Below are 13090 nucleotides of genomic sequence, written 5' to 3' on the forward strand. Positions count from 1 at the left end.
TTTTTTTAAAGTAAGGTCCACCCCCACCATAAGGCTTGAACTCATAAACCCAAGATCAAGAGTTGCGTGCTTGGGACGCCTGGGTGGCTTAGCGGTTAAGCACCTGCCTTCAGCTTAGGGCGTGATCCTGGGGTCCTGGGATCGAGTCCCACGTCAGGCTCCCTGCATGGAGCCTGCTTCTCCCTCTGCCTGTGTCTCTGCCCCTCTCTCTGTGTCTATCATGGATAAATAAACAAAATGTTTTAAAAAAGAGAAAGAACAATTGTACTCAAATAGCAATTTGTGTCCTGTCACAATGGTCAGTTTCTCCTCCTAGGTTATACTTCCACGAGAACAGGGGCAAGCCTCTCTTGCCATGCCTCCCACAGGGCAGTTCAGCGGGCCTGAGTCGGCTGCGTCTTCTGCCAGGGTCCTGTGCCTGGGCGCTAGCGAGAAGAAGGCCGAGGGGATCTTGGCGGCCTGGCTCTGTGGGGGCATGTGGGACACATGAAGGGCACGGGCCTGGAGCTGGAGCGGGGAGGGGGCAGGGAAGTCACTGCAGGCTCTCACGTGCACTGGCATTAGCTGGCCTGGTCTTTCTGTTCTGCAGAATTTATCTTGGCTTCCTTTGCTCCACTCTTGTCCCTAGAGGTTTCTTGAGTGTTAGAAAATCCAGGCACCTCAGAGGCCTTCAGCCTCTGCAAATGGCAATGATGGGAGCAAGGCCATTGGATCCTAGGGAAGAGCTGGAGAAATGTGGAAACACCTCCAGCTAATACCCTGCCTTGCTTCTGTGTTTTCTTTGTAAACAGGAACCATCATCGCAGCAACATCTCCAACCTCAGGGCAGCCCAGCACAGAGTTACCTGGTGGTAAAGGGCTAATAACTACAGCCAAGACTATACAAAACACAGATCTAGCAATCACTGGGGAAAAGGTGATGTCAGCCACAGTCAGCAAAGGACCATTACCAGGATCCAGCAATTCAGTGTCGATGACATTAGCCCCAACCCAAAAAAACACTGTCATAGCCCCTGACCAAGATGAGAAGGTGTCAACCAACCCTACTATAGCTACGAGTGACTCAAAGGGTATTCCAGACTTAAACAAGTCTATACTTCCATCAGCCACTAACTCCATGAAGCCTGACACCCCAGTGACCCAGACAGCTGGACCTGGAGCCCAGGGTAACCCTGGCACTACCGTCAGCCACATGACCAGTGAGAACACAGAGCAGACGACCTCTCAGCCTCCACCTCAGGTTAAGCCCTCCAGCATCACTCCTGCTCTAACTTCCATCATCACCCCAACAAGTCCTCGCCAACCCAGTGCAAACTCCACTACTTTGAAGCCTCCAGAGAGTTCTTCCGAAAGTCCAGACAAAAGCCATACAGCTTCAAGTAGTTTAGGCACGAAGGTGGTTCCCAGCTCCTCATTATATGGCACATCTCCCACACGAAGTAAGTAATGCTTTTTTTCTTCTTCTTCTTTAATTAAGTAGGCTCCTCATCCAGTGTGGGGCTTGAACCTATCACCCTGAGATCCAGAGTCCTCTGACTGAGCCAGCCAGACACCCCAAGTCATATCCCCCCACCCCCCCCAATTAACAAGAGACTTCTGAATGCTTATACACTATACAGTTGCTCAGCTGGAAGTTGGAGTTCATGCTGAGGCCTAAATTCTGTGACTACACCAAGTTCGTTCAGGCCCAGGTTTTCCCTTCAATGATGAGCAGAGGCCAGCAGTGCTGTTATTCTGATGAGGGGTCAGTGTTTTGCCCAGTTTGAACACACAGACAAGCCAACATTCATGGGTAAGATTTGGGTGGTTGTAGTGGTGCGGCATTAGGAGTACTCCAGAACAGTGTTTCTCAAACTGCTGGCAATCTACCTTACGAAATACTTTTTGTTTTAGCTTTATAACTTGATCCGGGAATACAAACGTGTAACATGCATGTAACAACACATATAACTGATAACAAAAGTTTCACTGACCAGGGCTTATTCTTACTGTATGTGAGAGGCCCTAATGTTTTCTACTCCTCCTCATTTCCTTGGTTCCTTTTTAAAAATACTGATCTTAACCCAGTAAACAAAAATTTAAAACTCACTGATGGATCACGAACCTCAAGGTCATGACCTGTGGCAGATCTATTGAATCAGAATTTCTGGGTGTGAACCTGAGCGTCTGCATTGTCAGGAAGCCCCCCGGGTGCCCAGATTGGGTGCCCAGAATGCATACCGATGTGCACTGCACCTGCTCCCACCGCAGGCGGTCGCATCCTGCAGTGAGAGCAGGGGCTCTGAGTTGGATAAACCTGGATTCAAGTCCCTGATGTGCTGTTTCTTATCATGGGCCCTTGGGCAGATCATGAAGCCCCTCTGAGCCCCATTTCCATATTTATAAACTCAGGTTAATTATGGTACCTTCCTCAGAAGGGTTAACTGAGAAAGTAACCTGGAAGCACTTAGGACAGTGCCCCTGGATGGATGGAGTAAGTGCTTGCTGAATGTTAGCTATTGCTGCGGACCTCACCGTCACCGTCACGGTCACCGTCACCGTCACCGTCACTTCTTTTATTGGGTCTCACGCCGGCTCATCCAGTCTGACCCACCCTGGAGTGTGTTACAGGGAAAGACTCCATCTGTTTGCCTCTTGTTCCGCACGGGCTGCGCTCTAGCTGGTAGTGGGGGGTAAGGCCCAAGAACTCCCCCAGACAAGGACAAGAGAGACTGTCCTCTGCTCTTAAAGGGCCCACTCATCTTTTCTCAGAGCCTTTTGCTTTCCCGATTACAGCCTCATCGGTTACCTTCTGGGGAGGTCCACAGTCCTCCAGCGGGACGCCGCCTGTCCCTGCGCCCACTCCCCGCCCCGCTGCGACCTCTTCCTCCACCCCTGGGATCTCCTCTGTTCCTGGGACCACTTCGCTGCCGTCGGAGACCGAGTCTCTGGAGTCTCCGTCGTCGGAGTCTCCGTCGCAGCCTCCGAAGCTGCGGCCGACCGGCCCTCCGTCATCGGGGTCATCGGGACCTGCGGCCTCGCTTCCTGACGAGGGACCCAGAAGCTCCAGCACTCAGCGCGCCGCCACTGCTCCCCGAGCCCCCAGCGTCCCTTCTCCCACCTCGGCCCAGGGGGATGACAGGGTACTTCCCGCAGGGGTGGGGCAGATCCGGGCTCTAAGAAGTGCTTGTCGTCTTCCCTGCAGCCCCGGGCCCCACGAGGGCTCCAAGCACCCCGCCCCCAGCTTTGTCCGGCTCTGGCTTGGACAGCTGGACAGCCAGTGACACCCCCAGCTTGCCAGGAGCGCCTTCCGCCGTGCCCCTACCTGGGGGTGGGGGAGGAAGGGAGCGCTCAGGTCTCAAGGGATGAGACCCCGCAGGCTCAGCCTGAGCCTGAATCCCAGTGGCTTCTCCTAGATAAAGTGCGAATCCCCCGGAAGGCTGACCGACAAGATGCTCCTCCTGAACCTGACGAGAAGCGGCCTGTGCGTGAGTACCCGGCCCGGCGGCCCCGCCACACTGCGCTCAGCAGCGCGTTGGGGAAGGTAAAGGGCGGGTGGAGTGTTCCTTGGGCAAACGGACCGACAGCCGTGGGAAGCGGCCCGCTCCGCTCCGGACAGGCGCCAGGCACGGCACCAGGCACCAGGCACCAGGCACGGCACCGGGCACCAGGCACCGCGGCGCCCCTAAGTGAAGTCCACCGGCCGCTGCAGGACCGGCGGTATCCAGGGCTCCCCAGGGCTCCCCAGGGCTCCGGGGCTCGGGCTGTGCAATTATTCACGTGTTCTCGGGTCTGGAGGCCTCGACCCTAGCTGAGGCTGGGATTTAGTCAAGTCGACCTCCCTGGGCTTCAGAGGCCCCGGCTGAGAACGAGTCAGCTGAACTAACGCTCCCTATTCTAAAGGTCTGGTTTTCTGTTTGCTGGTCCCTGGATTACTCTGCCAGCCCCAGTGGGAGAGGAGCGGGAGGAGTCAGAGCTCCCGAGCAGCAGGGAGCCGCTGCCAGCGCTCAGGGGACTGGGGTGTGCGCCGGCCGGGGGTCCCCTTGTGTAGGAGGACTGTCCGGGAGCGGGTTTGCTCCTGCCTCACCGCCAGTCTTGCAGGATTCAGGCTCCGGGGTGCAGGTGATGGGTGGCTCACTGCTGCCCTCTCCTGGCCAGCAACCGCTTTTTGCGAACCCCTCTGGGAAGCAGAACCGCGCGAGTCAAGGGTTTCTAGAGGATGGAGAACTTGGGTTCACAACATCTTAATGCCCCCTGTATTTTTTTATGGTTGTTTTCTTTTGAGTGTCCGTTTTTCTGGAATTTCCCACATGAACTTTCCAAAAGCATACATTTAGACTAGAGTTGTGTCACCCTGGGGCTGGGCTTATTGAACAAGGCAGGCATCACACTGATGGCAGGTCCAGCCATTCTCAGGCCCTCTTTTTGGCTAAAACTTGCCAGGTTGTGTGATTGGTTGGGAGAAGCATTTTTTCCCATGTGTTGTAAAAGGAAGGTTAGACGCCCTGGTGTGAGGTGGAGGAATTGGTAAGCTTTGGAAATGTTGGGCGGAAACCCAAGGATGGCGTGTGGGAGTCCCGAGGTGAGCTGTACCAAGAGCCCTTTTCTTCACCTCAGTACCTTCTTCCAAAATTGGGTCAGAGAACACCAGTTTGGTGTTTCTGACATGACAGGACCAGGTAAAAGCTGTCCACCTTTGTTTCCTCACCGTCAGCCCTAAAGCCACATCAGCCATGCTCTCTCTGCCGAGAGGTATACACAACTCCCCCCTAACATTTCGCCACGTGCAGCTTCAGGACAATTCCCACGTCCCCTGTTCAGTGATGGCCTGGCTTCACGGCCACAGCCTTAGCCTAGGGAAGGGCATGCGTGTTTCAACTTCGGGAGAGATAACCTTGGGCCGAGAGCTGGGGCTTCCCCTCCTGAGGTCTTCGGACTGGGCATCAGTACCTGGCAAGTGGCAGGCTGCTGGGCAGTGCCTCTTCAGGCCCCCCTCGGGAGCTAACGCGGGCCTCAGGTCCTGACCCCTGAAGAGCTCCGAGAGAGACGGGGGCACTCAGGTGAAAGGTATCGATCAGCCACGGATGAGATAAACAGGGTGAGGGGAGCGGGGAAGAGATTTGCGTGAGTCAAAGAAGGCAGGGACTGGCCCGGCACAGCATGGAGCCCACGAGTCCTGCTGGGTCTGGGAATGGCCCCAGTTGAGGGAAGAGGGACATGGGTCCCACCAGGCAACAGCAGTCTCCCGACCCTGGCTCCAAAGGGCAGCCCCCAAAGCCTAGGCTGCTGTCCTGATCCCGGAGGAATCACTTGTGGCATCCCCACAATAGGCGGGGAACAATTCGGATGACAAACTGATCACACTTCTGTGCCGAGCAGCAAAGGCCACCTTCAACCCAGCTCAAGATCAGTGCCATATACGGCTGGTACCTATTCAAGACACCCAGGCGGTGGCAATCAAAGAAATCACTGTCCAGAGTGAGTTGAGGGTAGCGGTGCTGGGGTGTAAGTGGGGTGGGAATGGGGCAGGCGTTGACCACCCACGAGGACGGGTCGGGCTGGTACTTCCTAAGAAGGGTCAAGCCACGCCCCCTCCCAGGGCCACCCCAGGGCGCGGGCACTCAGGAGCCTGGGGTGCAGCGCGCCCTCCTCACGGAGCCCCGTCTCCCGGAGCTGGGCCACTAGCAACATCTCTGCTCCCCACAGCGAACCTCTTGCCCAGGGACGTGTACGAGTTGCTCAAAGACAAATGGGACGAGCTCAAAGAGGTGAGCGGGTTCCTCCCGGGCGCTGGGGGTCTGAGGTCTCCGTGGCGGAGGACGCTCCCAGCTGGCAAGCAGCCGGCAGCCGGGGGGCTCCAGAGGGGCCAGCACGGCCCCCACAAACACCAAGCAGAAGCGCTCCTAGCCGGGTGGGGGCGACCCGCGTTCTGTCTCTGCCCCCTTCTGGCAGGTGGGAGTCAGTAACATGAAGCTTGGGGACCAGGGGCCACCCGAGGAGACGGAGGACCGCTTCAGCATGCCCCTCATCATCACCATTGTCTGCATGGCATCCTTCCTGCTCCTCGTGGCTGCCCTCTACGGCTGCTGCCACCAGCGCCTGTCGCAGCGGAAGGACCAGGTGAGGACTTGGCTCCCCAGCGGGGAGGCAGGCCAGTCCTCCAGATGCCTTCACCCCGTCACTCCCGCATTACAGGAAGGCCAGGGACCCCTTCTGACAGGCAGAGGCGTCCCTTACAGGAGCTACCAAGTACCATGGGTGGTGGGGAGATCCTGGCCTTTGGGTCAGAAAGACGGGATAAGCCCCGGCCTCGCCTCCTAGTGTCCGTCTGACCTTGAGCACGCCCGTAATCCCCGAGCGCCCCACCCCCCACACGCGTGGGGATGATACCCAATCCCCACCCTGCAGAGCCGCTCTGAGGATTCCCGGAAACGAAGGGGCCCGGCGTAGCCCTTTTAGCCGTCTTCCGGGAATTCCACCCAGACCCGTGGCTCTCAGCCCTGGCTGTGCATCGTGGGGACAGTTAGCAGAATTCCCACACCTGCCTCTTCACATGCCGGTTGAATCAGAATCTCTGGATCTGAATATTTGCTGAGAGCTTCTGGGGCGACCCAACTGCATGACCCAGGTTGCATGTCAGATAAAGACTTCGAGAAAGCACCCTCTCCTGGTGTGTCCTGCTGCACCCACACTGCTTAGGCCTGGAGAGGTCCTCGCTCACCCGGCCTGATGAGAGTCATTTTCTTCAGTTCAGCAGGGTGAGGCAGGTGGCAGGAGAGTACGTTTTGAGGGGGATGAGGGATAGAGGAAAGAGACTGGAGGTTTCTGGAAAACAAAGTCCGTTTCCACAGACTTCATGGATTTGCCAACAGGGTAAAGTCAAGTGAGTTGGGAATTCTAGGATGCTGGGGCAGTCTTCGTCTCAAAGTAGAGGTAGGCCAGTAGCCACAAGGGCCTCCAAGAGCATGTATTGCATACCCTACCCAAACCGGGGTTCCTGGATTGTAGGGGTGGGGTGCCCATGTGATTTTAAGGCCTTAAGCCCTCCAAAATGACCCTTTCTTGGGCCATCTTCCCTATCCTAGCAACGGCTGACAGAGGAGCTGCAGACGGTGGAGAATGGTTACCATGACAATCCCACACTGGAAGTGATGGAGACCTCATCAGAGATGCAGGAGAAAAAGGTGGTCAACCTTAATGGGGAGCTGGGGGACAGCTGGATCGTCCCTCTGGACAACCTGGCCAAGGATGACCTGGACGAGGAGGAGGACACGCACCTCTAATCAGGTCCTCAGGTGGCCCCCGACAATGCTACAGCGCTCCGGACTGAACCACCTCAAGTGCCATTTGGACAGGGGAGGAAAATCCTTCCCAGTTGAGGGAAAGACGGGAGGAGGGAAGCAGACTTGGAAGGTTCCCACCTCCCAATCCCCACAGGGCCTTAATTTTCCCTTTTCACACTGAACAAATCCCATTCTGTCTAGATTCCTCTTGTAAAATAACCCACTAGTGCCTGAGCTCCGTGCTGCTGCAAGACGAGAGGCAGAGCACTCACGCAGTCATCAGTAGAATCCCTTCACCTCCCGCCCGAGGTGACTGAGGCCTGAGGGGCGTCAGGTCCTGCTCATCCAGCCCCTCAGTGACAGAGGCGGGACGGAAGCAGAGCTGCGGCCCCTGCGGGGGAGCTCCCTCCCGCCCCACTGCTGCCGTCCCTCAGGGGTGAAGCTACCAGTCGACGGACGGGACAGCAGATGGGATGGAAGGGACAGCATGGGCCAGATCCTGCCTCAGTGGGATTTGATTCCATCCAAGGACAGGCTCCTGGCTGTCCATCTCCTCCTACCCCAGCCTGGCCGGCCAGTGTCCCCGTCTCCTTTGAGCTTGTTCCCCCCTCCAGGGTCCCTGGGACTCACTGAGTTCGTCATGGCCTCAAACCCCTTGCTCTGGATTTTGGCTTCCTTGCATTTGCTTAGGGATCTTGAGACTTAACCCACATAAGACTCCAGTGTGAACAAGGTCTGCCTCTGGGATCCATCTGCAGGTGAAAAAAACAGGGGACGCCCTTCACCCCAGGATGGGTCCTGGCCCACCACCCAGGGCAGTCCTTGAAGAGGCTCCGCGGGGACTCCTTTGGCTTCCCACTCCTGTGGGGACCAAAATCTGCAGCCGCTATGAAGGCGAGGTGTTCCTATTTTGTTGTTCTCGCTCAGCCGGTGAGGTGGGGACCCGAGTTCGGGGATCCCCCTGAGACCCAGCAAGAAAGAGCAGTAGCTGCAGGCACACTTTCCCAGGGCCCAGTCCACAGAGAGGTGTCTTGACAATCCATCGATACAGTTAGGAAGGCTAGGCTTTGCTCTCTGTTCCATGGGAAACTCAGGGACTTTTCAAGTTGCTGAGAGTTTTGTTACTGTTTTTTTAGTCCAGCCCTCTACTGCCACAAGCCAAAGCTCCAGTTGCTGGGAGACTTTTCAGTTAACCAATCTCACCGATTTCTGGTTCTCCTGTGCCATCGGGCGAGAAGGGCCTAGAAAGTGCCACGCATTTTAAGTTGCACAGGAGCAGCCTGGGAGGCCGGGGAGCGGGGGCAGTTCCCAGCAGCACGCAGTGGGCCTTGCCATGTCCCCTTCTCTGCACTCGTGGCAGGGCTGCCTAGTTCTGCGGTTTCTGGTGGCATCTCAGGGAAACAGGACCGTGAAGAGGTTTGGAGGGAGCTTAGCAGTTAGCTCCCATGCAGAAGTCACCCGACGACTGGACACAGTGAGGTTTAATTGGATTTTCTGGGAGGCCCAGATCCCAGATTTTATACACCTTTGCCCACGGTCTTTCTTGCTCCTGGTGTAAAATTTCCTGACGCCAACTCGGAAGATGGGCAGAACTGCTTAGGAGAGTGAAAACTGTAATTTCAGGGCAAGAGGTCAGAACCCCAGGACCTGCAGGCCTGGGCTGTGTCCTGATGAAATAGGCAGCCTGCTTTAGAACAGCTTGTTATTATTTTTTAAAGGATCTTAGCTGGGGGAAGATCTATGCCCTTCCCTGCATGCCTCGATTCCTCCTTCAGAGCCTCTGGCCTTTGATATCCTAGTTTCACAAGAGCTAGAGAGATGCTAGACTAACAAGGATCCAAAAGTCTTTGCCCTGATTGTCTAGCATTTGAAGGTTGGCAGGGGAGAGAACAATGCTAGTCTGGGAGGAAAAAAAAAAAAAAGAGAGGAAATCTTGTTATAACTGGGAAGGGATCTGTTTGCTTCCTTCCTGCCCAACATTGGGTTCGTTCCACCCAGCGGGATTCTATTGTGGCGTCTGTGGAAGAGGCCACTGGGTGACTACTCCTTGGCTGATTCTGGGTCCCATTTTACCAGCCAGCCTCTAGACAGAGACAGCAAGTATGCCTCCACAAACTGATCGAAGGCTACAGCCCCACGGCCTCTTGGGCAGAGGGATGATGCCTGGCAAGGACTAGAGTAACAACTATACTTGGTCAAGAGGAATGACTGTGGCTCTGTCCAAGGGGCACCTTGGGAAGCTTTGAGCTGCTTCAGATGCTCATTTTGGTGCATTTTCAGATTGGGTTACTCTAGCCTTTTAGGGCAACTTCAGAATTGAATACCTTGCTCTTGCCACTTAAGACACCTGTGTCAAGGGCCACGTGTCGGCAAAGGTCATCTTCACCCCACATCTGCACTGGGTTCTACATGCTGTCTGGTAAGTCAGATCCTGGGGCTGAGAAGAAGAGGAACATCAGCAACTCAGCATGACTTTAAACAAGTTGTGCCAAAGGGATATCATGAACTTTCCATCGGTGGCACACTGGTTTCCCTAAGCTGCATAAATGGCCAGAAGCCACGAATCTGTGACTGGATGGAAACCCAGAGGGAAAGCATGCTGTTCTGTGAACGGGGAGGGAAGCGGCAGTGCTTAGGAAGGGGTACAGAAATAGTCTCTGCGTCGTAGGGACAGAATACGGGTTTAACGGAGTCGATGCCAGGTTCTTTCTTTCCCTCTTGATAAGGAAGGCTAGCAGAAAATTTATTTAAACCACTTCTTGAGCTTTAACCTTTTTGACGATATACTGGAGAAACTTTGAAAAACAAGTCCAAGCTGATACACATATACATACTTTTTAATGATGTAAATACAACAGCCACATGTTAATCCACCCTGCACTGCTTTAAGTGAATATACACTGGGAAAACAGGTGTTAGTTGAGGTGGCTTTTTTTCTCTCAACAGGAATGTAAATGTCTAATTCACTAGAAAGGACTTTTATTTTTCCTCTAATGAAAAATGAGATACAAGACAAGCCGATGACAAGTATCTGTCTTACATAGATCAGGCATTTTTATTTTTAAACATGATCCTCACCGCCCCCCCCGCCCCGAAGTCTTAGCAGATCACAGGAAGGCTTGGAGTCCATGTACACTGGTTGACACTAGTCCCAGGGAGGCTTTTAGAGACCTAGTCCTATCTTTGTTTTGTTCTTTACAAAGAAAGAAACTGAAGCCCAGAAAGATGGAGTGGCTTGGCCAAAATCACATGGTTAGTGACAGAAACAGGATTACAACACAGGTGTTGTGGGCCTCAGAAGGAATTAGTAAATTAAGGACTGCTAATTAAGGCGCCAGGATGAGACAAAGGACAGAATTCCCTTCTCAGATCTCTTCCTGCAGCAAGGCTGGGGCGAGCCTGACGGCGATGCTAGGAACCATACTGGCCTTCTGCACTTCCTCCGAGTTCAGGTCTAAGACGCACATGAATGATACTTTCCTGTCAAGGGACAGTTTTGAATGACCCTTTTTTTACATACGGATCTTCTACTAGCAGGACTAAGGATCAAAGGGAACAAGCTCCAGGAAGGCAGGGAGGGGCAAGAGTAGAGCAATTGCTTTTTTTTTTTTTTTTTTTTTTTTTTATCACTGTTTCCAGCTGACGGCTCAGGTTTGGTGAAAACCCAACACTTGAGTGGGAGCGAGGAGATTACTAGTTGGATGTGTGTCTCTTCTGTTATTAGTGAATGTTAAACAGTTTGCCCAGGAGACTGGGGGAAGCATGTGTCTTCATGGACAGGGGTCTGAAGTACACTGGAATTTATGGAAAAACTTGTTTGTAAAGACTCTATGTAATTATTGCCATTTTCTTACAAAACTATATTTTGGAAAATTGTATACTGTCAATTAAAGTGCTTTTGTGTAAGCTGGTTCAAGGCCTGTTGAACTTGATTGGCCAGTTGGCTTCTGTTCCTCACTTGTGCACAGAGGCTCGAGGCCCAAGCGCCCGAGGACAGGAGGTGCAGGGATGAATGCGGCACCCTCTGCTCTTACACACTCTTACACGATGGGGTGGGGGTGGGCGGTGCAGGGAGCCAAGGAGAAAGAGGGAAGCTGCGAGGAAGAAGGGGATTCTGGACGGGCGATGGTTCTCCAGGTGGCCTTGGGCTGTCGTAGTGATCACTGCTGAATCGTCCTCCCTCGCACTTTTATCTGTTCTACCTTCTTCCTTCCCTCCCCTTGTGGCTCAGGTACAATCATGAGTCACCCACCACTAAAGATCCTTGAGCCCTGGTCAAGTGTGAAAACGCGGGCGTAGAGACAAAACAAAAATATAAAAAAACAAAGAGGTCCTGTTCTGGGCCTGTTACTGCTCAGCAAAGGCTCGGCCTCCTGGCCCGGAGAGCCCGCCGCCTCCCTCTCCGCTCCTCAGCTCCTCACCGGAGGGGGATCGCGCTCCCGGCTCCCGGCTCCACCTCGACCCGCAGGCTTGCAGGAGGGAACCGTCCCAGGAAGTCCCAGGAACCGGGTCCCCTGGGACCGCGTTCACACCGCTCTACGGTCATCACTTCCACGTGCCTCGTAACTTAGAGGTCACAACCTTGCTCAGCAACGGGCACTCCTCTCCCAGCAGGGATTCTCTGCGAGGACACAGCTACTTCAGTGGTAGCAGGAGGCCTGGAAGCCACGTCGTTTTTCTCTCCAGTCTTCCAATCTTTTCTCGCGGCCACATTAATGCAGGCGTTCCAACAACAAAGCACATTTCTAGAATAAGACCACTGTTAACAATTTCCTGGCCTCCCCCCGCCCAGTATGATTTGCCTTTTATATAGGAGTTCTGAAAGGCAGTTAACACCCTTAATAGTGGGCCAGAGTTGGGCCAGGGGTGTTTTGAGGTGAACTTCAAGAGTGTGCCAAGAATACAGAAAAGAGTACAAGCACCAGGAACTCGGGCAGGCTCCTTGGCCATGCTGGAGGCACACTGTTCTGAGAATGGCTCAAAGATTATCGCTGGCCACAAAGTAGACCTGAGGCTCCGTTCTTTTCCTGAATAGGTCATTCACCCTGTTCCCTGCCCTGCCAACCAAGAAGCATTCAGTGGTCTTTTTAATTTGTTAGGCCTCTGTCACTCACACTTACCCTGCCCTACAAGCTTGGTGCCAAGCCACACATTTCTTTTGCACCCTAAGGGAAAAAAGTAGAAAAAAAAACAAAAAAAACAAACAAGGACTGGCTATTATATAATTAACACTAATGATAAATACTGAGAGAGTATTTTTCAAGGACCTTGGCAGTGTACAAATTAAAAAATCGATGGGATCCTAGCAAATGGGATCTGCTGCCAAGATGTATTTGTTAGATGGAGAGAGGTGAGGCAGAGTTGAGGCTGCCCAGTGCTACACAAAAGTCCCTGGTGGATCTGGAAATAACCCTAGGGTTCCCTGCCTATGCCCTGGGCCACCCATTCTCTGGCCCAAGTTCAAGTAGCAGCTGTGACCATGTGTGCTGTAGATGTCGCCCCGCTTGGGATGTGCCAACTATTAGAACTTATTAGCACAGATGTGGACAGGCTGCCTCAACCTATAGCTTTCCTTTCTTCCCTGTAATAAGAACATCATGTTCTTCCGTCCCACCTTCCCTATGCAACAGAAAGCTAAATTTCTCTTCCTCTTCTGTCAAGACACTAAAAGGCAAAAGAAGATGTGGCATCTGTGGTGCTTAGGTAAAGCAGCAACGTATCCAAATAGTATTTACACCTAAGCCAGGACTAATATAGGCTTCAGGATAGCCTCAGTTTGCCTTTCCATTCATACCTTCAGAATCTGAAGGATTAGGGATTTAAAAAAA

At 53.6% G+C, this 13090-nt stretch overlaps 1 protein-coding gene across 1 annotated transcript in view; it reads left to right on the forward strand.

Moving 5' to 3' along the window:
- PODXL (podocalyxin like) overlaps positions 1-11173 on the forward strand; it is a 49803-nt gene extending 38630 nt beyond the window's left edge. The window contains exons 2-8 of the mRNA XM_025471689.3: positions 792-1439; positions 2776-3122; positions 3396-3467; positions 5310-5457; positions 5686-5747; positions 5932-6099; positions 7065-11173. Coding sequence (XP_025327474.2) covers positions 792-1439; positions 2776-3122; positions 3396-3467; positions 5310-5457; positions 5686-5747; positions 5932-6099; positions 7065-7262 — 1643 coding nt within the window. The 3' untranslated portion in view covers positions 7263-11173. The remainder of the gene's footprint in view (positions 1-791; positions 1440-2775; positions 3123-3395; positions 3468-5309; positions 5458-5685; positions 5748-5931; positions 6100-7064) is intronic.
- The last annotated feature ends 1917 nt before the right edge of the window (positions 11174-13090 follow it).

Source organism: Canis lupus, chromosome 14, assembly GCF_003254725.2.
Source record: "Canis lupus dingo isolate Sandy chromosome 14, ASM325472v2, whole genome shotgun sequence".
NCBI lineage: Eukaryota > Metazoa > Chordata > Mammalia > Carnivora > Canidae > Canis > Canis lupus.